At 43.7% G+C, this 27,857-nt stretch overlaps 1 protein-coding gene and 1 long non-coding RNA gene across 9 annotated transcripts in view; one reads left to right on the top strand and one right to left on the bottom strand.

Annotated features, from left to right (window-relative positions):
• The window catches only part of HUWE1 (HECT, UBA and WWE domain containing E3 ubiquitin protein ligase 1), a 143,248-nt gene extending 129,721 nt beyond the window's left edge, over positions 1-13,527 (top strand). For 7 of the 8 annotated variants that reach the window (XM_082864978.1, XM_082864981.1, XM_082864980.1 and 4 more), the window contains 18 exons: positions 31-577; positions 1,299-1,902; positions 2,607-2,725; positions 2,839-2,995; positions 4,222-4,354; positions 4,619-4,821; positions 5,423-5,550; positions 6,846-6,942; positions 7,813-7,968; positions 8,377-8,622; positions 8,945-9,062; positions 9,696-9,836; positions 10,129-10,416; positions 10,540-10,645; positions 11,274-11,391; positions 11,690-11,871; positions 12,159-12,349; positions 12,898-13,527. In XM_082864978.1, the coding sequence (XP_082721104.1) occupies positions 31-577; positions 1,299-1,902; positions 2,607-2,725; positions 2,839-2,995; positions 4,222-4,354; positions 4,619-4,821; positions 5,423-5,550; positions 6,846-6,942; positions 7,813-7,968; positions 8,377-8,622; positions 8,945-9,062; positions 9,696-9,836; positions 10,129-10,416; positions 10,540-10,645; positions 11,274-11,391; positions 11,690-11,871; positions 12,159-12,349; positions 12,898-13,000 (3,637 nt within the window). In that variant the 3' untranslated portion in view covers positions 13,001-13,527. The remainder of the gene's footprint in view (positions 1-30; positions 578-1,298; positions 1,903-2,606; positions 2,726-2,838; positions 2,996-4,221; positions 4,355-4,618; positions 4,822-5,422; positions 5,551-6,845; positions 6,943-7,812; positions 7,969-8,376; positions 8,623-8,944; positions 9,063-9,695; positions 9,837-10,128; positions 10,417-10,539; positions 10,646-11,273; positions 11,392-11,689; positions 11,872-12,158; positions 12,350-12,897) is intronic. The other variant, XM_082864982.1, reaches the window with a different exon arrangement.
• A 401-nt stretch (positions 13,528-13,928) lies between these two features.
• The window catches only part of LOC309978174, a 28,457-nt gene continuing 14,528 nt past the window's right edge, over positions 13,929-27,857 (bottom strand). Inside the window, exon 3 of the long non-coding RNA XR_014327115.1 lies at positions 13,929-14,100. This is a non-coding gene — a long non-coding RNA (uncharacterized lncRNA). The remainder of the gene's footprint in view (positions 14,101-27,857) is intronic.

Genomic DNA, 27,857 nt, shown 5'->3' with positions numbered 1-27,857 from the left:
GTATTACCCAGAAACCATGCTCTGTTCCAGGCCTTCTGGCAGTAATGTGGACACTCTCCTACGCCTCCGAGGACGGCTCCTCCTGGATCACGAAGCCCTCTCTTGTCTCCTGGTCCTACTTTTTGTGGATGAGCCGAAGCTCAATACTAGCCGTCTACATCGAGTACTGAGAAATCTCTGCTACCATGCCCAGACCCGCCACTGGGTCATCCGAAGCCTGCTCTCCATCTTGCAGCGCAGCAGTGAGAGTGAGCTTTGCATTGAAACACCCAGGCTCTCCTCAAGTGAGGAAAAGGGCAAAAAGTCAAGCAAGAGCTGCGGGTCAAGCAGCCATGAGAACCGGCCCCTGGACCTGCTACACAAGATGGAGTCTAAGAGCTCCAACCAGCTTTCCTGGCTCTCAGTATCCATGGATGCAGCCCTAGGCTGCAGGACTAATATATTCCAGATCCAGCGTTCAGGGGGGCGCAAACATACTGAGAAGCATGCAAGTAGTGGCTCCACTGTCCACATCCACCCCCAGGCTGCTCCTGTTGTCTGCAGACACGTTCTGGATACACTCATTCAATTAGCCAAGGTGAGGAGCTTGGAGGAACCCAACTCCTGGGGATGGAAGATGGTTGTCAGCCATAGTGTAGTGAAATCTGAACTCTGAGGGAGCTACCAGGTCCTCATCATTGGTGCTGAGGCCTGTATTGTTTCTGGGAGGTTGTCCAGTAAATAATTTTGTGGGGTTTTTGTGTTCACTCTTCACAATTTTTATGCATTGTCTCATTCAGCCATCAAACAACCCTCAGTGGTCTGCATGGTTCCCATTTTACAGATGAAGAAGCTGGGATACAGAAATCTTTAGTGGCTTTGTCATGTGGCTAGTAAGTGATGGAGCTGGCTGGACCTAGAACTTAATTCAGTCCTTTTTTTATCTTTTTTTTTTTCAGTCCTCTTTTTCATAAGCTTTGCTGCCATTTGTTGAGGGCCTGCCTTATACCAGGCACTATGCAAAATGCCTGGTAATCTCAACAATTTTGCACAGCCGTGTAGGTATCCTCCCCATTTTGTAAGTATAGAGATAGATGTTCAGAAAAGTTTGCTAATCGTCTGTCTCCCTACAGAGCTTTTGTTAGTTTCTCTAGGCTGCTTCACAACATCAGTTGGATAAAACTCCTATGTTACATCTCTCCAGTGTTACTAAAGCTGTCCAAAGGAGTGGAGAGTCTAGGAGCCAGTTGTCTTTCCTTGTCACAAGACATTTTCTGTGTAGACCTCCTAGACCAAGCCTGTCCTTCTTTTCCTGGCAGGTGTTTCCCAGCCACTTCACACAGCAGCGGACCAAAGAAACAAACTGTGAGAGTGATCGGGAGAGGGGCAGTAAGCAGGCCTGCAGCCCATGCTCTTCACAGTCCACGAGCAGTGGCATTTGCACAGACTTCTGGGACTTACTGGTAAAACTGGACAACATGAATGTCAGCCGGAAAGGCAAGAACTCCGTGAAGTCAGTGCCAGTGAGCGCTGGTGGTGAGGGGGAAACTTCCCCATACAGCCTCGAGGCCTCTCCACTGGGGCAGCTCATGAACATGTTGTCACACCCAGTCATCCGCCGGAGCTCTCTCTTAACTGAGAAACTCCTCAGACTCCTTTCTCTCATCTCAATTGCTCTCCCAGAAAACAAAGTGTCGGAAGCACAGGCTAATTCTGGCAACAGTGCTTCCTCCACCACTGTTGCCACCTCAACCACATCTACCACCACTACCACTGCTGCCTCCAGCACACCCACTCCCCCTGCTGCAACCACCCCTGTCACTTCTGTTCCGTCCCTGGTTGCTGCCACGACTATATCCACCATTGCTGTAGCCGCTTCAACCACAGTGACTACCCCCACGACTTCTACCACTACTGTTTCAAGTAAGTGTGGATATAGGCTGGGAGCTGTGGGGTGTGTACACCCACCTCACCCCCAACTCTGCCCCACCCAGGTATTCCTCCCTAAATGACAGCGATCAGCGCGGTTTGTGTTTGTGAGAGCCAAATGTGTTAATTCTCACCCTCATTGGTCCAAGTTCTCTCTCTCCATTTTCCCCTCCCTCCCCCCTCCACCACTCCTGTGGAGACCACTGAATGTGGCTTCCCCTAGGCTAAGCTCAAAAAGGAGGATGGGGAGAAAGTCCCTGTCTTTAAAGAATCCCCAGTCTTTCTAGCCTAGTTGAGGGAGCCAGTGCTCAGAGGAAGCAGTTCAAGAGCAGGCAGGATACAGTGGGAATCAGGGTAGAATCAAGTAGCCAGGCCACCCCAGGAAGTGAAGGGAATGAGCCCTGTGGCACACTAATAATCATTTGAAGAAACAGATTTTGAAGGAAGGGGGGCTTTCAGAGGGCCCTCTGATGGTAGGGGAACAGTTGTGAGAAATATCTGGGATTCTTTGTCACTTTAGAAGGTACAGTCATAAGAGTCCTTGGTATCCCAAGTCATTTGGATTTGGCTATGTGGGGTGGATCTTCATTTTCACTACTTTTCCATTTTGAAGCCCTGGGCAGTGCAGCGATTGGCTCTGCCACTTAAGTCTCTGGCATGTGAGTTTCAGAGGCTTACAGTGTTCTGTTTCCTCAAAGCTTCTACTACTACTAAGGCCAGCAAATCTCCAGCGAAGGTGGGTGATATCGGCAGCAGCACAGACTTTAAGATGGTATCCTCTGGCCTCACTGAAAATCAGCTCCAGCTCTCTGTGGAGGTGAGTCCAAGCTCTTCTGACCTCCCTCTGGTTGGGGGAGAAAGAGTTGACTGGGGTAGATAATGTTTTAATTCTCAAGTTGGGGTTCACCCCATCTCCTTTCTTTTTCCCAGGTGTTGACATCCCATTCTTGTTCTGAAGAAGGCCTAGAGGATGCAGCCAATGTGTTACTGCAGCTCTCTCGGGGGGACCCTGGGACGCGGGACACTGTTTTGAAGCTGCTACTGAATGGAGCCCGCCATCTGGGTTATACCCTTTGTAAACAGATAGGTAATAATAGGAGTAAAGCACCCTGTTTTTCTGAAACCTTCCACTTAGGTGTCACCTCTTTATGGAAGCCTTCCCTGAACCCCCAGGCTGAATCAAACTCCTCTATGCATCTGTAGCACAGCCCCATGAGCTCTTCTGTCACAGCACTGAAAATACTAGGTTGTCATCTGTTTTCCTCTGCCCACTTCTCTGAGAGCAGGGCTGGTCTTCTCTCTACATTCCCAATCCCTGGCACACAGCTGGTAATTGGTGCTTAGTGAAGGAAAATGAGCACCCATAGGACTGACATTGCTTTTCCATTCTGGGCACTCATAAGAGCCCTATGATGAGCCTGCTGAGGCAGTTCGCCACCTCAGAGATGCACCTATGCTACATTCAGGCTCGGGAATTGAAAGAATAATACCCTCTGCCTTTGTGCAGTTTTGAGGGTACAAAAATTCTAAGAATACTTGCAAATTATCTAGTTTCAGTCTTCCTGTTTTACCAAGAAGAAAACTAAAACCCAGGTGACGGGGTGACTGAATCAAGGAGTGGGGCCAGATTTGCTTTCAGCATAGAGACTCTCTTTGCTCTCTCCCACCCCCCATCCCAATCATGGGTCTCCCTAGATCTCAACCACCTGTGTAGTTATCTCCTTCTCACAAACATCTCTGGAGCTGAGGTGATAAGAGAGTCAATTAAACTGTGTGACCTAGGATCTTCTTTGTTGCATGAGAATTACAGAGTTCTTCCAAAAGAGGCCTCTGATCTTTCTTGACTGCCACCATTTATTCAACATCCATAGGTTAGGCAGTATCCTAGGCACTCTGCTAGACAGTTATCTCCTAATTCTCAAAGCAGCCTTGTGAGGTTAGGCAGTATGAGCCCCATTATTAAGATGGGTAAGCAAATTGGGAAAGAGGTTAAGCAATTTGCCTGAGATTACCACAAAAACCTAAGAAGTTTGAGAGGTATACGGGCTTCAAAAGAGATACTTTTTCCCCTCTGCACTGAGCTGTTATTTCTTGTAGATTCAGCAAATTCTCAAGGCCAGATAAACCAGTGGCCCCTGAGCAGTTAGTTGATCTGTGAGCACACATAGTAAAATGAACAGAGCAAAATTTCTGCTTACTCCAGGTTCAGTGCAGCTGAGCAAAGCACCTAGGAAGTTTTCTTGGAAAGGTTTGGCTTTTCACTGCTTCATTAGGGAAGTCTCTGAACACTTGCTGGCTTCTCTGCCTGCCCAGGAACCCTTCTGGCTGAACTACGGGAATACAATCTGGAACAGCAGCGGCGAGCCCAGTGTGAGACCCTCTCCCCTGATGGCCTGCCTGAGGAGCAGCCACAGACCACCAAGCTGAAAGGCAAAATGCAGAGCAGGTAGGTGGCAGCTGCCCATTTGGCTGTGGGGTTGGGATCAGGTACATTCTGAAAAGTGGCTCTTCCTGGCTTCCTGGTTATTTTTTCCCTCTTCACTGGACAGATTTTGTTTCTGTCCTGTACACACCCGGCCCTATTTTTCCTACTTGTGTGATTTTCTTCTGAGATTCCTTACCCCCTGCTTGACACAAGAAAGCCGTGCCTGCTCTGGGTGTTGATGCTTTGATGCTCTCAGTATATGCAAGCCACCTCTACACTCTCCAGGTTTGACATGGCTGAGAATGTGGTAATCGTGGCATCTCAGAAGCGACCTCTGGGTGGCCGGGAGCTCCAGTTGCCTTCTATGTCCATGTTGACATCCAAGACATCTACCCAGAAGTTCTTCTTGAGGGTACTGCAGGTCATCATCCAGCTCCGGGACGACACACGCCGAGCTAACAAGAAAGCCAAGCAGACAGGCAGGCTAGGTATGGAACTGGGGTGTCCAGTTGAGGGGCAAGGTTGGTGGTGGAAAAACAAGAGACCCTGGAGGGCAGGACTTAATGTCATGTCTCCTTCCTGTTTGATCTTTTCTAAGGAAAATGATGATCCTATCTTAAAATGTTGGTGGCTGCATTCTGTATCTCACTCAAGCCGTCTACATAGGAAATTTCACTAGGGCAAGTGGGAATTAAAGGGGAGTGGAAATCTGGCAAGGAAATTGGGGACAGATCTTTTGGTGAACAAGATTTAACTCACTGAGTTTGTCTCCTCTCTGCTTCCTTGAACACTCTTGGCTAAAATATTGTAGCCATGTTGCCTCAGCTATGGCATGCCAAATCCAATGTCTTTCCCCCTGTCCCGCAGAACTCTCTCACCTGCCACCATCCGTCTGCCCAGCCCCATGTCACCTGCCCTTATCTGTAAAGGTAGTTCTTAGTGCCTTACGATGAGCATTCTGAGACTGCCTGAGCTTAAAGCTCAAAGACTTCAGCAAGGTGCCCTGTGGTGGCCCAGGAGATGGGAGAGAATATTGAGCATTCTCTCTTTCTACAGTTTACATCTTACCTTCTTTTTTCTTTCTCCCAGGTTCTTCCGGTTTAGGCTCAGCTAGCAGCATCCAGGCAGCTGTTCGGCAGCTGGAGGCTGAGGCTGATGCCATTATACAAATGGTACGTGAGGGTCAAAGGGCGCGGAGACAGCAACAAGCAGCAACGGTTAGCATGATGCCTGTGGCCCCTCATTCATTTGCCTCTCCTCCCTCCCCCACCACATCATCAGTGGGGTTTCATTGCCCTTACCTTGTATGCTTTTGCATTAAGTTGCTATATGAATGCTTCTGGGCAACAGGGTTACTTTCTCTTGGTGCTTTCTTTACTGTTTGTTTATTGGTTTGGTTTGGTTTGATTTAAAGCTTGGCCATCATACCCCACTCCCAGCTATCCAGTCAACAGTGGCGCTTTTGCAAACTGCATAATGCTAAGTGTCTGGGTTCTGAGGGGATTCATGATAAAAGATTTTTCAGTCTCATGGAACAATGCAAGTACCTCAGAGACACATCAGGAATCCTGCCCTTGAAAGTCCCCCAAGCTTGGTACACATCCCAAACAGCCTCTTCTGGCTATGGCTGATCCCTCCACCCTGGTCTCTGCCTCTATTCTTCATACTCCTTTGGCACCCAGGCACTTGGGCACTTTTAGGAGGAAGCCTTTTCAGGTTCCTAGGTAGTCAGTTCATTGTTGGGATCTCAGCACAGAGTGGCTGTAGGGAAAGCCTGGCATCATGTATATATGCTGTGGCACTCATTGTTTTCCTGTGCTTGTAACAACATGCAAGTTGCCTTCCCAAGATCCGGGAAATAAGAATATCTTGAGGCCTATTTTTTCTTTGTCTGTAATTACTATTATACGGTGTGATTTCACTGAGCATGCTGGGAACAGCCTAGAATTTAAGGGCTGTAGCTCTGGCAGGGTAGAAAGGGATAGAGAACTATTATTCTGGAGTATTTTTTCTGCCCAGTCTCTTTCCCACACCTGATAGGACAGATGTTGGCTTTTTTAAAAAGCCAATCCCACCCATCAAAGATTGCACTAATTCATTGCCGTTATTTCCCCTTTTGTGAGCAAAAAGGAACAAAGAGTAAACCTACCTTCTGCCCATCTGAGTTTTATATATAGGTATATATACGTGTGTAAACTGTCCCTAGAAGTCTTGAAGTCCAGGAGGATGGTGCCTGACTGGACACAGGCCTGGAATAGAGTGGAGGCAAATGGGGCATCCAGGGAGCTCTTTGCAAAAACTTGCTAGCTCAGGGTGGAGGACAGCAAAGGAGGTGGGAAGGCCATTCTTTTGTCCTGGAGAGCTACCTAAGGAAACTTCTTTCCATATGGGAAGACATGGGAGGCTTCTTTCCAAGCTTATGATATGTGAGAGATTGTAGGACAGCCTCTCGCCTGTCCCTGAGGAAAGCAGAGTTGCACCCTTTATGTGACTTTGTCTCCCTTTTATCCAGTCGGAGTCAAGCCAGTCAGAGGCATCTGTCCGAAGGGAGGAATCACCCATGGATGTGGACCAGCCATCTCCCAGTGCTCAAGATACTCAGTCCATTGGTCAGTACTACTTCCCATTTCCAGCCCAACAAAAGGGAGAACCAGTCTTCATGGAATGGCTGCTGGATCCCCTCCTTCCAACATACATAAGCTCAGTGTTTTCCAGTTTGTTCAAGTGAACCCTGGTTTCTGTATGTTGATAGGCCCATACCAATCAACTAAGATCACTAACCATCACCACCTGGTCCTCATTGGAGAATCATAGCACACACTGCAATTTCTGTAGTAAAGAAACAAGAAACTATGATGATACTGTGTGGAGACAGCATACGTTTGAGTCTTGTCTCCCCATTTACTATCTCTGGGACCTGAGGCAAACCTCTCTGTTTCCTCATTTAAAATAGGGATATTCATAGTTAGGATTGAGTTAACACGTGTATATATAGCATTTAGAGCAGTACCTGGCACACAGTGGATGCTATTATTAGCATTTCTCAAGGTTAATTTCATATAGAATGCTTTTTGGCACCCTTTTAACACATTCCTGTGGGATAGTGTTGTCATAGGACATCCAGTTTTTAAAATATATTAAATCATTTAATAATCCATAGGTTTTCTGGGAGCTAGTAAGGCAATGAGAAGACCAATGCTGTCTGGTAGAATTTTCCTTCAGTAGCCGTTAGCTACATGTAGCTGTTGAGCACTTGAAAAGTGTCTAGTGCAACTAGACAAACTTTTTCTTGTATTAATTTTATTCAGTTTAAGTTTAAATGCCATCCAGTATAGGACTAGAGCTTGCTTTCAGATGTCACTCAATTACTCAGTGGCCAGTGGACCAATTTACTTGATCTGTCTAATGGCCTGTGCATTTGGTCTGAATGAAGGAAAAGCCTCAGGGGCTTCCCAGTCTCTCCTCTCTGTGCCCACTAGGCTCAGATGGAACTCCACAGGGGGAGAAGGAGAAGGAGGAGAGGCCACCTGAGTTACCCCTGCTCAGTGAGCAACTGAGCTTAGATGAGCTGTGGGACATGCTGGGAGAGTGCCTAAAGGAACTGGAAGAATCCCATGACCAGCATGCGGTGCTAGGTGAGTTGTGGCCTGAGGGAGAGCCCAGGTCCGCTGATCTGCTCTGGGGCCCTTTCTGCCAGCTTAATTTTCTTCCTTCCAGATTACTCTTCTCCGTCGGATCTCCATAATAGGAGTTTAAAGAAGAGGATTTTTTTTCTCTGACTTCATTGTCAGAAAAAAGACTAGCCTTCTCTTTTGGTAGCTGGTATCTTTTACTTTTTAGACCGGGGGAATCTTTATAACTGGTTGCCTATCCCATTTTTCTCTGGAAGCTCTGACTTCCTCTGTGGCACCATTATATTTCTCCTGCAAGTTTTCATTACTTTTTCATGTAGTACTTTTGAAATTTGATTATGAGGGGGGAAGAGGTTTGTATGTTGAAGTTTATAAAGTAAATTGTCACTATCCTATCGTTCCTACCCCCAGTACTACAGCCTGCCGTCGAGGCCTTCTTTCTGGTCCATGCCACAGAGCGGGAGAGCAAGCCTCCTGTCCGAGACACCCGTGAGAGCCAGCTGGCACACATCAAGGACGAGCCTCCTCCACTCTCCCCTGCCCCCTTAACCCCAGCCACTCCTTCCTCCCTTGACCCATTCTTCTCCCGGGAGCCCTCGTCTATGCACATCTCATCAAGCCTGCCCCCTGACACACAGAAGTTTCTTCGCTTTGCAGGTACAGAGAACTCTTAGGCCGCCAAATGTAGAAGGCTTCATTTTTTTTACAGGGGCAATTCATACATTTTGTTCTTAGCTGATTTGCAGGGTGAGAGAGAGAGAGAGAGAGTGTGTGAGTGAGTGTGTGTGTGTGTGTGTGTGTGTGTGTGTGTGTTGGAAAGTGAGGCTAGTGAGGTAGGGACTGGGTCTGGAAGTCCTTGTGTGCCACACTACGTTTTTTTCCCCTGAAACAAGGAAGAGAGAGTTGCTGGCTGGTTGGCTTTCATTCATTCTTCTGAGACCCATGATGTGCTGATTCCTGCTGTCCTTTCTCCCCCCAGAGACTCATCGCACTGTGTTAAACCAGATCCTACGGCAGTCCACCACCCACCTCGCTGACGGGCCTTTTGCTGTCCTGGTAGACTACATTCGTGTCCTCGACTTTGATGTCAAGCGCAAGTATGTGCCCTGGTGTTGGGGGGATGGGAACTCTCTAAATGGTATCTCCTCTCCCAGAAAGGAGCCAAAATTTCTCCTGGGATGATGTTTTCAGGGAAAGAAGTTTCCCTTGGTGGCAGCCCTTAGAATGGTGCTGGGGGGTCGGGGGGCGGGGAGAGACTCATCTGTGCCATGGACAATCACTGTACCTAAATACTCCTTGGCCTTCTCCAACCCAGTCTCCATTCTTCATCAGAGAAATGCAAGCCTTTGTTTAATCACATGATTTCTAAAGTCCCGGTCCTTCCTTTGGGGTAATACAGGAGGTGTAGGTAGCCACAGCAGGGCTCGTGGGGGGGCGAGCCTCCACAACACTCCTGTCATTTTTTACTCTTCTCTTCCTTCCTGTGCACCTACACATGCTTACCTGCTTATTGCAGAAATTCCATGCCATAATGTCTGTGGGCCCCTATTCGATGGAGATGGGAAAAATTTAGAGTTGGTAGTGAATGACCTGCCTCTCCCAAACACTGGAGGGATCAAAGTGTCTGGAGGATGAGGGGAACATCACTGCGGATCTTCATCCTAATCAGGCAAACAAAAGTTTACTCTGCCACTCCTAATCTTATTTTCCTTCCTTTCCTACCTCCCAAGATATTTCCGCCAAGAGCTGGAGCGTTTGGATGAGGGGCTCCGGAAAGAAGACATGGCTGTGCACGTCCGCCGTGACCATGTGTTTGAAGACTCCTATCGTGAGCTGCACCGGAAATCCCCTGAAGAAATGAAGAATCGATTGTAAGAGCCCAGAGCAGAGAATAAATAGGATGGGAGGGTTGGGACCCTCCCTTCGTGGTAGCGAAGGCTTACTTGGGGCCCAAATGTGCAGGGGAACTTAGGGAGGTGCTGCCCTCCCCAGTAGGAATTCCTAAGAGGAATCCAGCTTAGATAATCTCACTGAACTGTCACCCGTCTTCTCCACCCAGTCTCCCAGCTACTCCTTCACAATCGCTCACTCAGGTCATGCTATGCAAAAGAATGGATTTGTCCTGGGCTTTCTGCACATCCCTGTTTCTGCTCTCTTATACAGGTATATAGTGTTTGAAGGAGAAGAAGGGCAAGATGCTGGAGGGCTCCTGCGGGAGTGGTATATGATCATCTCTCGGGAGATGTTTAACCCTATGTATGCCTTGTTCCGTACCTCACCTGGTGATCGGGTCACATACACCATCAATCCATCTTCCCACTGCAACCCCAACCACCTTAGCTACTTCAAGTTTGTCGGACGCATCGTGGCCAAAGCTGTATATGACAACCGCCTCCTGGAGTGCTACTTTACTCGGTCCTTCTACAAACACATCTTGGGCAAGTCTGTCAGGTGAGGATGTGGCACAAACCTGGGACCGTCTTCAGTCCTGGAAATCTGATCCCTTTTCTTGTGTCCCATCACTAGGCTGCCTGTCCTCCACCCCAACCCATGGCCCTAATTTTGTTTATCTAGATATACAGACATGGAGAGCGAAGATTACCACTTCTACCAGGGCCTGGTTTATCTGCTGGAAAATGATGTCTCCACACTAGGCTACGACCTCACCTTCAGCACTGAGGTAGGTCCGGAGATCCTGACCATAGCACATCCCAGCTAGTCTAGGAAACCCATTATGGGGTTGTCCTTGAACTGGCATTGGATAACCTCTAATGCTTCTAAGGAAGCATCTTGATGTCTTAAGTCACATTCCCCGTTCCCCATCTGGCAGAGAACAGTGGGTATTTGCATGAGATGGCACAAACAGAAAAACCAGAATTTGTAAAACAATCCAGGCTGTTTCCTAGTTTCCTCTATATTTTGAAAAAATGCTCTAGTACATTATTCTTCATTCCCAAAGTCAGTTCACTCTAGAAAAATTGTACAAATAGACATAAATGAAAAACAAATTTCAAGGTTACTCTTCGCCCAAATTGCTTTCCATAAAGATTCTGTTGTGTTACATTATGTATGTTATCCATGCCCTTTTCCCTTTTACTATTGATAGTTTCCGTATGTTTTAGGACCAAACCCTTGGCCTTTCCCTATTAGGGATTTATGAGCTCATGAGAAAAGTCACTGTTTTTTATGACCTTGCTTCATCTCCTTGCCCAGGATTCAGCAAAGAGTTTAGGGTGTGTTTCCAGGTATCTATGTAAGTTCCATCCTAGACCAAGCCTGATTCATATTATTGGTTTTGGGTATTCTAGGTCCAAGAGTTTGGAGTGTGTGAAGTTCGTGACCTCAAACCCAATGGGGCCAACATCTTGGTAACAGAGGAGAATAAGAAGGAGTATGTACACCTGGTGTGCCAGATGAGAATGACAGGTAGGGGAAATGTCCGTTAGACCCCCTAGTTGCTCAGTATGGGGCAAGGTCAGGCCTCACTCATTTCACAGACATTGTTTCTTCTCTTCCCCTATGCCAGCCACAAATGCCTTGCATAAAAGGAGTCCAAAAACCTGACCAAAAAATATTTCCCTTCATCCACCCTCATATGGGGGCCTAGAAACAGAGTGGTAGGTGAGGTAGGCAGATCAGTCAGCATCCTGCCAGATTGGGGATCTCTGACCTCTAACAGTTGTATGAGTTCAGATGCCACGTGGCTTGTTGGTTCTCTCCCCAGGAGCCATCCGCAAACAGCTGGCGGCTTTCTTAGAAGGTTTCTATGAGATCATTCCAAAGCGCCTCATTTCCATCTTCACTGAGCAGGAGTTAGAGCTGCTCATATCAGGACTGCCCACAATCGACATTGACGATTTGAAATCCAACACTGAATACCACAAGTACCAGTCCAACTCTATTCAGGTGAGCTGCTGCTGGCATCCCTTCCTGTATCCTTAAGCAGTGTTAGTTTATATGACACCAAATAAACCAGTACTCTTAGGGGAAGGGAGTTTTGAGTGACAGCTTACCTGTACCTAACTCTTCACTCTTCTGGAGTTTCAGTTTTCAGGTGATCTCCTTGCTCATCTTGTGAATGGAGGAACTGAAACCTGTCTCACAGAAGGGACTTGCCTAACATTCCAAATCCCATCCCCCTTTCTTTGAAGAACTCTCTACCTAACACTGGCTTCTTATGTTCATTCCTGTAGATCCAGTGGTTCTGGAGAGCATTGCGTTCTTTCGATCAAGCTGACCGTGCCAAGTTCCTCCAGTTTGTCACGGGTACTTCCAAGGTGCCCCTGCAAGGTTTTGCTGCCCTTGAAGGCATGAATGGCATTCAGAAGTTTCAGATCCATCGAGATGACAGGTCCACAGACCGCCTGCCTTCAGCTCACACATGGTAAGAGGAAGGGTTTGTTCTCCTTTTCAGCATTTAGATTGAATTTGCATATTTGCTACTTCTAGGCCCCTACCCGTGGTCAGGAGCGCAAATCTGGCCCCGGGTACCCTGGACCTGGGGTAACTCACAATTTGGTGGGTTTTGTGGAGAAGATGATATTTGAGATGAGAAGCTGGCCCAGACTCACAGTGGGGCTGGGGTGACATTGCAGGTGAACACTGCCATGTGAGAACAAGGTGTATTCCAGGGCTCAACGTAGCCAGAGCAAGGAGTTGCAGGGAGCAGAATGCTAAAGAACTCGGCAGGGGTGACCAGTGACCCTGAATACCTCCTTGGAGCTTTCATGTAGGGCCGTGGTGTTTAAGGAGGAGTGACAGGGTCAGATTATGTTTTAGGTGCCTGGTGGCCAGTATTGGGGCCAGATTAGAGGAGGGCAGACAAGGCTAGGACAGGATTGGGAGTCTACAAGCAGAAGTCAAGTGGGCACCATGGGAACACAGATTTGGTTACCATCTTTTGTCATGAATTGATCTTTCTTCTTTCCCTAGTTTTAATCAGCTGGACCTGCCTGCCTATGAGAGCTTTGAGAAGCTCCGCCACATGCTACTATTGGCCATCCAGGAGTGCTCTGAAGGCTTTGGGCTGGCCTAATAAGGCCCCGCCCACCACTGTGGGGTTTTTCTACCATTGTTGGACCTGGGAATGGGGGGAAATGGAATAATGAAAACAAAAAAGAACCAGAAAGAAAATGTCAAAAACCAATAAGTGAAAATCCACCAACTCACCATGTGTGTGTCCCAGCTGCCCCATCTTCCCCAGCGCATACCCGTTCCCCCTTTCCTGCTCATTCTCTCTCCCCGCTCCCTTTTTCTCACCTCCTCTCCCCGTTCCATGCCGTCCAGGATCCCTCACCCATGTATTGAAAAGGCAATAGCCTTTACAGGGACCCGTTTGTCCCAACTGTTTGAACAGTGTGCTCCTCAGATTCTGTGTTCAGAAGGATTTGCTGCATTGAGACTTGAAACCTTTGGATAGGGGAAAAAATTATATATATATATATTTTTTTGTTCTGTTTGCATTTCTTAATTTGTGCTTGGAATGTGTTGATGTGCACAGCTAATGATTCAATGCGAGACAAGATTGGCGTCTGTGTTGTGGAGGTTTCAAATAAAGAGCACTCTTCATAACTCACTTTTCACAATGGAGTTTTTTTCAAGTTTAAAAAGAAATAAACCCTCTTGAGCACATGTTAGATGGCTGGAGAAGAAATCCAGTGGACTCTCCAGAAAGCCATCTCTGTCACCACATGGGTGCATCCTCCTCCTTCAGAGTCATCAGGAACTGGGGGGATCTTTTTCAGAATGGGATCTGCACTTGGGGGTGGTGATGGTGTTAGAGATTGCAGCCAAGGACAAAGCATCGCCTTGCTCTAGGGGAACAAACCAGCAGGTTGTAAGAGAATTCACTCAACCCAACTGAAGGTTCTATTTCCTGAGCCTTTATAACAGTTTCAAGCCTGGAGCTCAGTTTAAAATTTTGATTTCATTTATTAATGTTTTAGTTTATTTCTAACAAATTTTCATAAGCAAATAATTTGACTAGCTCCCCAGAACAGTCTTTCCATCCTTTTTGGTTTTGTTTTGTCATCTGCTTGTTTGCCAGTCTGTTCACAGATCGCCCAACAGTCTTTTGTGGTTTTTTTTACTCCATCCAGCACTTAAAGTTGATCTAAGGACTTTGATGGTTCCAGCCTTCAAAGAAAAAAGTAATAAAAGTTCAGTTAGAAAAATAACCTCAAGTGGTACTTGCTTTGTGTGGTTTTTCTCATTCTCCAAGGCTCTACTTCTCTTTTCCCCTTGACCATGTCCCAAAGTGTGGATCTAGGAAAGCAGTGATGTGTCTGTCCTTAACCTGATCCCTTTGTCCTGATGCAAATGGAAGCTAATCTTTTTTTTTTTCCTTCCAATGTTCACACTTGTCTGTTCCTGGCCCTCCTGACCACTGAGAAGACAGATGAATCAACCCTGTCCGGCCTATTGAGCTTCTAGTCAAGGGATAGAGACAGATCAGTTCTGAAGGGGATCTGGGTGCCCAGCACAAGTACCTGGTCTAGCCTGGGAGATCAGGAAAGGCTTTCTATTGTCAGTGGCATTTGGGTTGAATCATAAGTCTGTGTGAGAGTGAAGATTAAGAAGAACAGGGTAATCTAGCTCAATGCAGCAAGAGTCCAGTTGATAGGGCAAGGCTTGAGCAAAGGATAGTGGCCTGAGATGAGGCTGGGAGTCCACCAGGGCTTTAAAATAAAAGGAACAAATAAGCAGAAATACAGTAGAATTGATCAATACACTTAAGAACTGGTTCTTTGAGAAATCAAAGTAGAATAAAGCTCTGACCATTTAAATTTGAAAGGGGTGCAAGGGTTGGGAGTCGGGTGTGGAAGTTCGGAGTACAGATGGAATAATCCTGAAGGAAATAAATGAATCTAACTCAATGGCATACCACAAAAACCTAATGTGACTGAGTATGATTTGCCTATGAGATATTCATCACCTCAATGTCAAAAGAGAAAAACCTTTTGACAGTAGATGAAAGGCATTTGCCAACAGTAACTATTCCTGGTAACTTGTAAAGATACTACCTTGATAAGGTAGCATCAGACCAACAGTCAACATCACACTGCAAGCATAAAGTGGTCAATTATCACCATTAACACTGTTCTGCAAGTTCTAGCCATTTCCATAAAGCAGGAAACAAGGTATAGCTGTTGAAGAGAAACTATTTTGCTAAACCAAGAGAATCAAAAGTTATTACAGCTTAAGTGAGTCCAGCAAGAGGCCTGGTTATAATGAACAAAACATTCGTGTAAACATTTATTGTCCAACAAGTATAATCTGATAAATTAATATAAAGAAATCCTATACAATAGTAAAAATATCCATTGCATATATCAACATACACAATCTCAAAGATAAGCAAAAATGTATGAGACCTGCCTGTTTAAAAATTGCAAAACAATACTACATACATGTGTACCAAGAACATGAAAAACCACATGTATGAAGAGTAAGGAAGCCCATGCATAAGTATGACAGTACTGCATGATGTTCAGGATGAGCTATGGGGGACAAAAGGGGATGCAGTTGGGAAGAGGTACATTACCCAGAGGGCTTAAATTAAATGTTTTATTTCTTAAGCTGGGTGGTGCTGGGTACATAAGTATTTCTTATAATACTATAATACTTTATAACTTTTCTACACCTGAGGTATTTCAAAGTAAGTTTTTTGAGATGGACAATTTAATAGTTCCAAATGAATTTGAGGCAGGTATCAGGGAAGTCAATAACAGGCCTAATTCTACGTGAAGGCTAATTAATAGCTGCTTTCATGATATGATTAAACATGTCTCTTTTTGCCCCCTAATAATTCCCTCCACTGATGTGTGTGTTACAATTACTACTGGTTATCTCCTTATTAAAATAGTCCCCTTTTCTTATAATTAGGGTGACCATATAACTTATCATCCAAAGTTGGGCAAATTTTAAAATAAAAAGGGTGTTATTAATTATGCTGTGGGACTTCCCTGGTGGTCCAGTGGTTAGTACTCCATGCTTCCATTGCTGGGGGCGCGGGTTCAATCCCTGGTTAGGGAACTAAGATTCCTACATGCCACGTGGCACAGCCACCAAAAAAAAAAATTATGCTGGGCCACAAGTGCAAACAAACCCAGATAAACTGGGATGTATGGCTCTATACTTATGAAACATAATATGTCTTGGCTGGAGAAACAATTATTACCCAACATAAACATTTTTACTGAGCGCTTACCATGTACTGACAACACTGAGAAGTCACTGCTTTCCAAAAACTCACTGAAGGGAAGGGGTTAGGTGTTGGGAAAGTTCAGGGAGCAATGGATACACAAAGACTCGATAGGCAGGGGTAGCAGGATTAAACATTTTCTCAAATACAAGCAATGACCAGTTAGAAAACAACAGGAAATAGATTCCCTTCACAACAGTAACATAAAATACCTAGGAATAATCTTAAGAAGCAGTGTTTGGGATCCATGTGAAGAAGGATGCTGCAAAACTTGTGTGAGAAGCATAAAAAGAGGCAAATAAATGAACAGGCTTACTGTCTTCATTTGCAAGTATAGCTGGCCTTGAGACTTTGGAAAACAGACATGCTAAGCAAGGTGGAAGCTGAAATGAGCAGACCTGACAGAGAATGGCTTCAAGCCATGACTATTCAGTGTGCTATGGTCTACTGTAAAGAGAAAATGAAGCACCAAGAGCCAGTTGGGGAAGGAATAGCTTTGTCAATGTTAAGTTTGGGAAACTTGCCTAAGTATTGGAAGGGGGAGAAATAGAAAGTTTGCTCTGCAATTCACACTAAATAAATTCCAAATGGAAGATTCAAGTGTGAAAAACGTGAACTTATTTTTGGGGGCAAATAACAAGTGATCTGGGATATGGAAAATCTAACACTAAAAACTACAAAAGACATTATAATGGAAAAGACTGATATATTTGACTACTAAAACATTGGCAACACCACGAGAAGAATTAAAAAGCAACGGCAATCTAGGAAAAAATACATCTCTAACAGGCAATGGGTTAATCCTTACTGTATATATATTTTTTTATTTACAAATCACTAAGAGACAAACTCCCCAACAGAAAAACATCCAAGGACATGAAAAGGCAATTCAGAAAAGAAGAAACACAAATGACAGATGGCCAACAAACACAATGAAAAGATGCTCAACATCACTATTATAGAAATGCAAATCAAAACTACAATGAGGTATCACCTCACTATTATAGAAATGCAAATCAAAACTACAATGAGGTATCACCTAACACCAGTCAGAATGGCCATCATTAAAATCTACAGGAACTTCCCTTGGTGGCTCACTGGTTAAGAATCTGCCGGCCAATGCAGGGGACACGGGTTCGATCCCTGCTCTGGGAAGATCCCACATGCCGTGGAGCAATGAAGCCTGTGCGCCACAACTACTGAGCCTGTGCTCTAGAGCCCGCGAGCCACAACTACTGAGCCTGTGTGCCACAACTACTGAAGCCCGTGTGCCTAGAGCCCATACTCCACAAGAGAAGCCACCACAATGAGAAGCCTGCACACCACAACAAAGAGTAGCCCCCACTCACCGCAATAAGAGAAAGCCTGCACGCAGCAACGAAGACCCAACGCAGCCAAAAGTAAATAAATAAATAAATTTACTAAAATAAATAAATAAATAAATAAAAAACCTACAAACAGAGACCTCCCTGGTGGTCCAGTGGTAAAGAATCTACCTTGTAATGCAGGGGATGCGGGTTCAATCCCTGTTCAGGGAACTAAGATCCCACATGCCTCGCGGCTACTAAGCCCACCCACCACAACTACTGAGCTCGTGAGCCTCGACTAGAGAGCCTGCGTGCCACAAACTACAGAGCCCATGCGCTCTGGAGCCTGCACGCCACAACTAGAGAAGAGAAAACCTGTACGTCGCAACTAGAGAGAAGCCCGCGCGCCACAACAAAAGATCCCACATACCTCAACGAAGATCCTGTGTGCCGCAACTAAGACCTGATGCAGCCAAAAATAAAAACATTTTGTTTAAATCTACAAACAATAAATGCTGGAGAGGGTGTGGAGAAAAGGGAACTTTCTTGCACAGTTGGTGGGAATGTAAATTGATACAGCTACTATAGAGAACAGCATGGAGGTTCCTTAAAAAACTAAAAATAGAACTACCATATGACCCAGCAATCCCACTATTGGGCATATACTCAGAAAAAAAACATAATTCAAAAAGACACATGCACCCCAATGCTCATTGCAGCACTATGTACAATAGCCAGGTCATGGAAACAACCTAAGTGTCCATTGACAGATGAATGGATAAAGAAGATGTGGCACATATATACAATGGAATATTAGCCGTAAAAAGAAACGAAATTGAGTTATCTGTAGTGAGGTGGATGGACCTAGAGACTGTCATACAGAGTGAAGTAAGTCAGAAAGAGAAAAACAAATACTGTACACTCACACATATATATGGAATCTAAAAAAAAAAAATGGTTCTGACTAACCTAGGGGCAGGACAGGAATAAAGATGCAGACGTTGAGAATGGACTTGAGGATACGGGGAGAGGGAAGGGTAAGGTGGGACGAAGGGAGAGAGTGGCATGGACTTATATACACTACCAAATGTAAAATAGATAGCTAGTGGGAAGCAGCCACATAGCACAGGGAGATCAGCTCGGTACTTTCTGACCACCTAGAGGGGTGGGATAGGGAAGGTGGGACGGAGACGCAAGAGGGAAGAGATATGAGAATATATGTATATGTATAGCTGATTCACTTTGTTATAAAGCAGAAACGAACACACCATTGTAAAGCAATTATACTCCAATAAAGATGTTAAAAATATATAAATAAATATAAATAAATAAATAAACAGCTTTGGGACTTCCCTGGTGGTCCAGTGGTAAAGAATCTGCCTTGCAATGCAAGGGATGCGGGTTCGATCCCTGGTCGGGGAACTAAGATCCCACATGCCACGGGGCAACTAAGCCCGCAGGCCACAACTACTGAGCTCACACACCTCAACTAGAGGTTGTGTGCCGCAAACTACAGAGCCCACGCACCCTGGAGCCTGCACAACACAACTAGAGAGAGACAACCTGCATGTCACTAGAGAGAAGCCTGAACTCCACAATGAAGAGCCCTGTGCCCCAATGAAAGATCCCACATGCCTCAAAGAAAATCCCACATGCTGCAACTAAGACCCGATGCAGCCAAAAATAAATAAATTAAAGTAAATAAAAAATAAAACTTAAAAAAAAATAAACAGCCTAGGGAATTCCCTGGCGGTCCAGTGGTTAAGACTTGATGCTCTCACTGCAGGGGCCCAGGTTCGATCCCTGGTCAAGGAACTAAGATCCCGCAGCCTAACCTACAAGGACCTACTGTATAACACAAGGAACTCTGCTCAATATTCTGTAATAACCTAAATGGGAAAAATTTGAAAAAAATATATATGCATGAATATGTATAACTGAATCACTTTGCTGTACACCTGAAACTAACACAACACTATTAATCAACTATACTCCAATACAGTATAAAATTAAAATTAAACAGCATACCACCTAGTGGGAGAGCAGCCTGAGGGCCTGGCCCCGTGGACTCGGCCAGAGCCGCAGCCCCAGGTAAGCGGGCATCAGGAAGGGAAGGAGGGAAGGAGGGAAGGAAGGAAAGAAGGGAGGGAGGGAGGAGGAGAGGAAGGAAGGAAGGATTAAAGCATCCCATCCATATGATATTACTTATATGTGGAATCTAAAATATGACACAAATGAACTTATCTATGAAACAGAAACAGGCTTACAGACATAGAGAACAGACTTGTGGTTGCCAAGGTGGGGGGATGGATTGGGAGTTTGGGATTAGCAGATGTAAACTATTATATATAGAATGGATAAACAAGGTCCTACTGTACAGCCTAGAGAACTATATTCAATATTCTGTGATAAACCATGATGGAAAAGAATATTAAAAAAAGAATATATATATAAAACTGAATCACTTTGCTGTACAGCAGAAATTAACACATTGTAAATCAACTATATTCAATTAAAAAAAAGAATGAGGGAGTTCCCTGATGGTCCAGTGGTTAAGACTCAGCACTTTCACTGCCGTGGCCCCAAGTTTAATCCCTGGTCAGGGAACTAAGATCCTGCAAGCCACGCGGCATGGCCAAAAAAAAGAATGAAATTAGCTGTAGTTTTTATGTAGGTGCCCTTTATCAGATTAAAGCAGCCCCCAAATTTCTAAGAGATTGTTTATTGCTTCTTTTTTATTTTATTTTATCAGAAATGGATGTTGGATTTTGTCAAATGCTTTACTGGCATCAATCAAGATGATCATATGGTTTTTCTTTATTAGTTCATTAATATGGTGAATTACATTGATTGGTTTTCAAGTGCTAAGCTAACCTTGTATTCCTGGGATTAAAACCCACTTCGTCATTATGTATTATCTTTTTCATATATTGTGTTGGATTTGATTTGCTCGAATTTTCTTAAAAACTCATGTATCTGTGGGGTTTTTTTCAGCTTTATTGAGGTATAATTGACAAACAAAATTGTAATGTATTTAAAGTGTACAATATGATGATTTTATATCTATATACATTGTGAAAGGATCCCCACAACTGTCTACTCCTCTCTTTTTTTGAAGTAACATTGGTTTATAACATTATGTAATTTTCATGTGTACAACATTACAATTTGACTTCTGTATACCCTAGAGCATGCTCACCACCAAAAGTCTAGGTTCTATCCATCACCATACAATTGACCCCCATTAACCATTTCTCCCTCTCCCCACACCTGTTCCCCTCTGCTAACCACCAATCTGTTCTCTGTATCTATGAGTTTGTTCTTGTTTTGCTTGTTCATTTATTTTGTTTTTCTAAAATATTCCACATATGAGTGAAATCATACAGTATATGTCTTTCTCTGTCTGACTTATTTCACTTAGCATAATACCCTCATCCATGTTGTCACAAATGGCAAGATTTCATTCTTTTTTAAGGCTGAGTAGTATTCCATTGTAAATATATATACCACATCTTTTTTTATCCATTCATTTGTGTATCTATGTTTATGAGGGGTATTGATCTGTAGTTTTCTTTGATTTTTTTATTTTTAGAGCAATTTTAGATTCATAGCAAAATTGAGAGGAAGGTACAGAGATTTCCCATATACCCCCTGCCCCCACACATGCATAGCCTCCCCCATTAACAACATCCTGCACCAGAGGGGTATATTTGTTACCACTGATGAACCTACATTAGCACATCATAATCACTCAAAGTCCATAGCTTACATTAGAGTTCACTCTTCGTGCTGTGTACACTCTGTGGGTTTGGACAAATATGTAATGACATGTATCCATTACAGTATCATACAAAGTATTTTCACTTCTCTAAAAATCCTCTGTGCTCTGCCTCTTTATCCCTCACTCCTTCCCCCTAGCCCCTGGCAACCACTGATCTTTTTACTGTCTCCATAGTTTTGCCTTTTCCAGAATGTCATATAGTTGGAATCATAGCTTTTCAGATCAGCTTCTTTAACTTAGTAATACACATTTAAAGCTCCTCCATATCTTTTCATGGCTTGATAGCTCATTTCTATTTAGCACTGAACAGTATTTCGTTGTCTGGATGTACCACAGTTTATAAATCTATTCACCCACTGAAGGACATCTTGGTTGCTTCCAAGTTTTGGTAATTTCCACGTGCAGTTTTTTGTATGGACATAAGTTTTCAATCCCTTTGGGTAAATACCAAGGAGTGTGATTGCCAGATGATGTGGTAAGAGTATCTTTAGCTTTGTAAGAAACTACCAAACTGTCTTCCAAAGTTGTTGTACCATTTTCCATTCCCACCAGCAATGAATGAGAGTTCCTGTTGCTCCGCATCTTAGCCAGCATTTGGTGTTGTCAGCATTCTGGATTTAGGCCATTCTGATAGATGGTAGTGGCATCCCATTACTGTTTTCATTTGCATTTCCCTAATGACATAGGATGTGGATCATCTTTTCATATACTTATTTGCCATTTGTATGTCTTCTATGGTGAGGTGTCTGTTAAGGTTTTTGGCTCATTTTTTAAATGGGTTGTTCATTTTCTTACTGTTGAGTTTTAAGAATTCTTTGTGTATTTAGGATAATAGTCCTTTACCAGATATCTCTTTTTCAAATATTTTCTCCCAGTTTGCGACTGGTTTTTTCATTCTCCTGACAGTGTCTTTCACAGAGCAGAAATTTTTAATTTTAATGAAGTCCAGCTTGTCAATTCTTTCTTACATGGATCATGCATTTGTTGTTTTATCTAAAAAGTCATTGCCAAACCCAAAGTCGTCTAGATTTTTCTCCTATGGTATCTTCTAGGAGTTCTATAGTTTTGCATTTTACATTTGGGTCTGAGTTAATTTTTGTGAACGGTGTAAGTTCTGTGTCTAGATTACTTTTTTGGCATGTGAATGTCCAGTTGTTTCAGCACAATTTATTTTATTGTGATAAGAACTCTTTAACATGAGATCTACCCCATTAACAAATTTTTAAGTGTAAAAATTATTATTGCTGACTATATAGGTACAATGTTGCACAGTAGCTCTCTAAAGATTATTCATCTTGTTTGACTGCAACTTTACGCCCATTGATTAGTAACTCTCCATTGCCCCCTCACCCCAGCCCTTGACAACCACCATTCCATTCCTTGATTCTATGAATTTGACTACTTAAGATACCTCATATGAGTAGATTCATGCAGTATTTGTCTTACTGTGACTGGCTTATTTCATTTAGCATAATGTCCTCAGAGTTCATCCATGTTGTTGCATATTGCAGTTTTCTTCTTTTTAAAGCCTCAATAGTATTCCATTGTATGTAAAATATTTCTATTTATTTAGGCTGCACCAGGTCTTAGTTGCGGCACGCCAGGATCTTCACTGCGGCATGTGGGATCTTGGTTGAGGCATGCGAACTCTTAGTTGCGGCATGCATGCAGGATCTAGTTCCCTGACCAGGGATCAATCCCAGGCCCCCTGCATTGGGAGCTTGGAGTCTTACCCACTGGACCACAAGGGAAGTCCCTCCATTGTATGTATATACCATGTTTTCTTTATCCATTCACCTGTCAGTGGACATTTAGGCTTTTCACACATCTTGGCTATTATGAATAGTGCTACAATGAACATAGGAGTGCTTATATCTCTTTGAGATACTGATTTCAATTCTTTCAGATAAATAACCAGAAGTGGGATTCTTGGATCCTATGATAGTTCTATTTTTAATTTTTGAGAATCTGCCATACCATTTTTCCATAGTAGTTGCACCATTTTGCATTTCCACCAACAGTGTGCAAGGGTTCTAATTCCTCCCTATTCTCACCAACACTTGTTGTCTTTTGTCATTGTTGTTGCTGTTGTTTTTGATAATTACCATCCTGACAGGTGTCAACAGCCTGTTGAAAAGACTATCTTTGCTCCTTTGTCAAAGATCAGTTGACTACATTTATGTGGGTCTATTTCTGGTCTCTCTCCTCTGTTCTATTGATCTGTTTGTCTATTCTTTTGCCAATACCACACTGTCTTAATTACTGTAGCTTTATAGTAAGCCTTGAAATCGGGTAGCATCAGTCCTCCAATTCTGTTCTTTACCTTCAGTATTGACTTGGCTATTCTAGATCTTTTGCCTCTTCATTATACATTTTAGAATCAGTTTGTTGATATCCATAAAATAACTTGCTGGGATTTCTTTGTCTGGTTTTGATATAAGATCAGGGTGATACTGAACTCATAGAATATGTTGGGAAGTATGCCTTCCTTGTGGTAGGCAGAATTCTAAGACAGCCCCTAAGATTTCCAGCCCCTGGTGTACACATACTTTCTCCCGGTTATTTAATTAAACATGAATCTAGTTACTGCTGTGAAGGGATTTTGCAGATGTAATAAAGGTCCAAAATCAGAAGGACAAAAAGTATTTGACACACTGTTGATGTCCCAAAGACAGAGGGGTGCCACATGGCAAAGAATGTGGGCGGCCTCTAGGAGATAAAAGCAGCCCCAGATGATGGTCAGCAAGGAAGTGAGATCCTTAGTCCTACAAGTGCAAGGAACTGGATTTTGCCAACAAGAAGAATGAGCTTGGGAGCATATTTTTCACCAGAGCCTCCAGACAAGATCTTGGCTTGGCCAACACTTTGATTTCAGCCTTGTTATACTGAGCAGAGTCATGTTATACTGGACTTTTAAAGAATTTTTATTTTATATTGGACAGTGTTGTGTTATACTGGACTTCTGACCTACAGAAACTGAGATAATAAATGGATATTGCTTTAAGCCACTAAGTTTGTAGTCATTTATTATGCAGCAATAGAAAATTAATACATGACTCTTCTATCCCCTGGAAGAGTTTGTGTACAACTGCTATTATTTCTTCTTTAACTGTTTGGTCAAATTCACCAGTGAAGCCATCAGGGCATGGGGTTTTCTTTGTAGGAAAGTTTTAAACTATGAAATAAATTTCTTTGAAGACATATGGCTAGGGACTTCCCTGGTGGCACAGTGGTTAAGGATCCACCTGCCAATGCAGGGAACACGGGTTCGAGCCCTGGTTCAGAAAGATCCCACATGCCACGGAGCAATTAAGCCCATGTGCCACAACTACTGAGCCTGCGCTCTAGAACCCGCGAGCCACAACTACTGAGCCCATGTGCCACAACTACTGAAGCTCATGTGCCCAGAGCCTGTGCGCCGCCACAAGAGAAGGCACCACAATGAGAAGTCTGCGCACCGCAATGAAGAGAAGCCCCCACTCGCCACAACTAGAGAAAGCCCGCGCACCACAACGAAGACCCAATGCAGCCAAAAATAAATTAAAAAAAAAAAAAGGATGTAGCTATTCAGATTGTCTTTTTCTGGAGTGAGCTCAGTAGCTTGTGTCTTTTAAGGAATGTCTCTATTTTATCTAAATTGTCAAATTTATGAGCATAAAGCTCTTCATGACATTCCTTCAACATAAATCGTACCAATGTTTTCTTAGGTCAGTCTCCCAAGGCAATAGAAATAAAAACAAAAATAAACAAATGGGACCTAATCAAACTTACAAGATTTTGCACAGCAAAAGAAACCATAAACAAACCAAAAAGACAACCTTCAGAATGGGAGAAAACATTTGCAAATGATGAGACCAACAAGGGCTTAATTTGCAAACTATACAAACAGTTCATACAACTCTACAACAAAAAAACAAACAACCCGATCGAAAAATGGGCAGAAGACCTAAATAGACATTTCTCCAAAGAAGACATACAGATTGCCAATAGGCACATGAAAAGATGCTCAACATCGCTAATTATTAGAGAAATGTAAATCAAAACTACAATGAGGTATCACCTCACACCAGTCAGAATGGCCATCATTAAAAAGTCTACAAAGAACAAATGCTGGAGAGGGTGTGGAGGAAAGAGAGCCCTCTTACACTGTTGGTAGGAATGTAAATTGGTGCAGCCACTACGGAAAATTGTATGGAGGTTCCTCAAAAAACTAAAAATAGGGGCTTCCCTTGTGGCGCAGTGGTTGAGAGTCCGCCTGCCGATGCAGGGGACACGGGTTTGTGCCCCGGTCCAGGAAGATCCCACATGCCGCGGAGTGGCTGGGCCCGTGAGCCATGGCCGCTGAGCCTGCGCATCCGGAGCCTGTGCTCCACAACGGGAGAGGGCACAGCAGTGAGAGGCCCGTGTACTGCAAAAAAAAACAAAAACAAAAACTAAAACTAAAAATAGAGTTGCCATATGATCCAGCAATCCCACTCTTGGGCATATACCCAGACAAAACTATAATTCAAATGGATACATGCACCGCTATGTTCACAGCAGCACTATTTACAATAGCCAAGACATGAAAACAACTTAAATGTCCACTGACAGATGAATGGATAAAGAAGATGTGGTACATATATACAATGGACTATTACTCAGCCATCAAAAAGAATGAAATAATGCCATTTGTATCAACATGGATGGACCTAGAGATTATTATACTAAGCGAAGTGAGTCAGAAAAAGAAAGACAAATACCATAGGATATCACTTATATGTGGAATTTAAAATACGACACAAATCAACATATCTTTAAAACAAAAACAGACTCACAGATATAGAGAACACACTTGTGGTTACCAGGGCAGGGGGGCGGTAGGGGAGGGAAAGAATGGGAGTTTGGGATTAGCAGAGGCAAACTATTATATATAGGATGGATAAACAACAAGGTCATTCTGTATAGCACAGGGTAACTATATTCAATATTCTGTGACAAACCATAATGGAAAAGAATACATATATATATATATATATAACTGAGTCACTTTGCTGTACACAACAAATTAACACAACATTGTAAATCAACTATACTTTACTTTAATAAAATTTAAAAAATAAATAATATCCTTTTATTATTATCTTAATTTCTGTAGGATCTGTAGTGTTGTCCAAAATCTCACTCCTAATATTAGGCATTTGGGTCTTCTCTCTTTTTTTCCTCATCAGTCTGGCTAGAGGTTTATCAGTTTTATTGATCTTCCCAAAAAGCCAACTATTGGTTTCTTTGCTTTTCTCTATTTTTTTTTGTTTTCTACTTCAGTGATTTCTGCTCTTATTTTCTTTCTTCTGCTTACTTTAGGTTTGATTTCCTCTTTTTTTTTTTTTTTTTTTTTTGCGGTACGTGGGCCTCTCACTGCTGTGGCCTCTCCCGTTGCGGAGCACAGGCTCCGGACGCGCAGGCCCAGCGGCCATGGCTCACGGGCCCAGCCACTCCGCGACATGCGGGATATTCCCGGACCGGGGCACGAACCCGTGTCCCCTGCATCGGCAGGCGGACTCTCAACCAGTGCGCCACCAGGGAAGCCCTGATTTCCTCTTTTTATCATAATTTCTTAAGGTAGAAGCTGAGGTCATTGGTTTGAGACTACTCTTCTAATATAAGCATATAATTTTCTTTCTAAGCACTGCTTTTGCTGCATTCCATATATTTTGATACATTATATTTTCACTTTAATTTCATTCAAAATACTTTCTAATTTTTCTTAGGATTTCTTGTTTGACCCATGGTGTGCTGGTTATCAATTTATTGCCTCTCAACTTCAAATTCACCCTTTCTGCCTCTTCTGTGATAATGAAGCAATTTTAACTATTTTTCCTTTGACAGCTGGCACTGAAACTTTCTCAGTAGAGGGTGCTAGAGAGATATTGCAAGAGGAAAAGGGGTTTTCTTCCTGACTCCTGCATGTTCGCTTGACAGGCTCCTTCTGCATGGCTTTTTCTAGAATCAGACTCCTGCAGTGCTCACAACTCTTCCAGTGCCTGATTTCTACCATGCATGGTGGTCAGTAGTACCCAGTGATCAGCGGCTTTCCTCTCCCTCCAGAACTCACCCTCAGGCAGTTTGGTAGCAAGAAGAATGCTTCTGGATCTTGATGCACTCACAGCTTCCTCAGGGCCTGGCTCTTGCGGTGCACAGAGGCCAGCAGCACTCAGTGAACAGCTTTCTCCTGCCTCCCAGCAGGCAGATTTCTGGAAAGTTCTACCAATGCAGCACCACAATGACTTCTCTGCCCTGCAGTGAACTACAGTCATGCCTCTCCAACAAGATCTGGATCTCAGCCCCAGGGGCATTCTATGCCAGCCTAGGGATAGTGACTAATTCCTTTGCCACACTGCATGGCTTATTGGATCTTAGTTCCCCGACCAGCGATCGAACCCGGCCCTCGGCAGTGAAAGTGCCGAGTCCTAACCACTGGACCACCAGGGAATTCCCTTGTGACTACTTCTTATATCTGCTATTTCTATATTCTTTCGAATTCTCTTCACATCTCACTAACCAATCCCTCATTATTCCAATCTCCTGTTATAGGTAATTCCTTATATTAACTTTCCCTGTT

The sequence above is a fragment of the Leucopleurus acutus genome (genome assembly GCF_964270905.1).
Source record: "Leucopleurus acutus genome assembly, chromosome: X".
In the NCBI taxonomy this organism is placed as follows: domain Eukaryota; kingdom Metazoa; phylum Chordata; class Mammalia; order Artiodactyla; family Delphinidae; genus Leucopleurus; species Leucopleurus acutus.
This window is presented reverse-complemented; position numbering and strand designations above follow the sequence as displayed.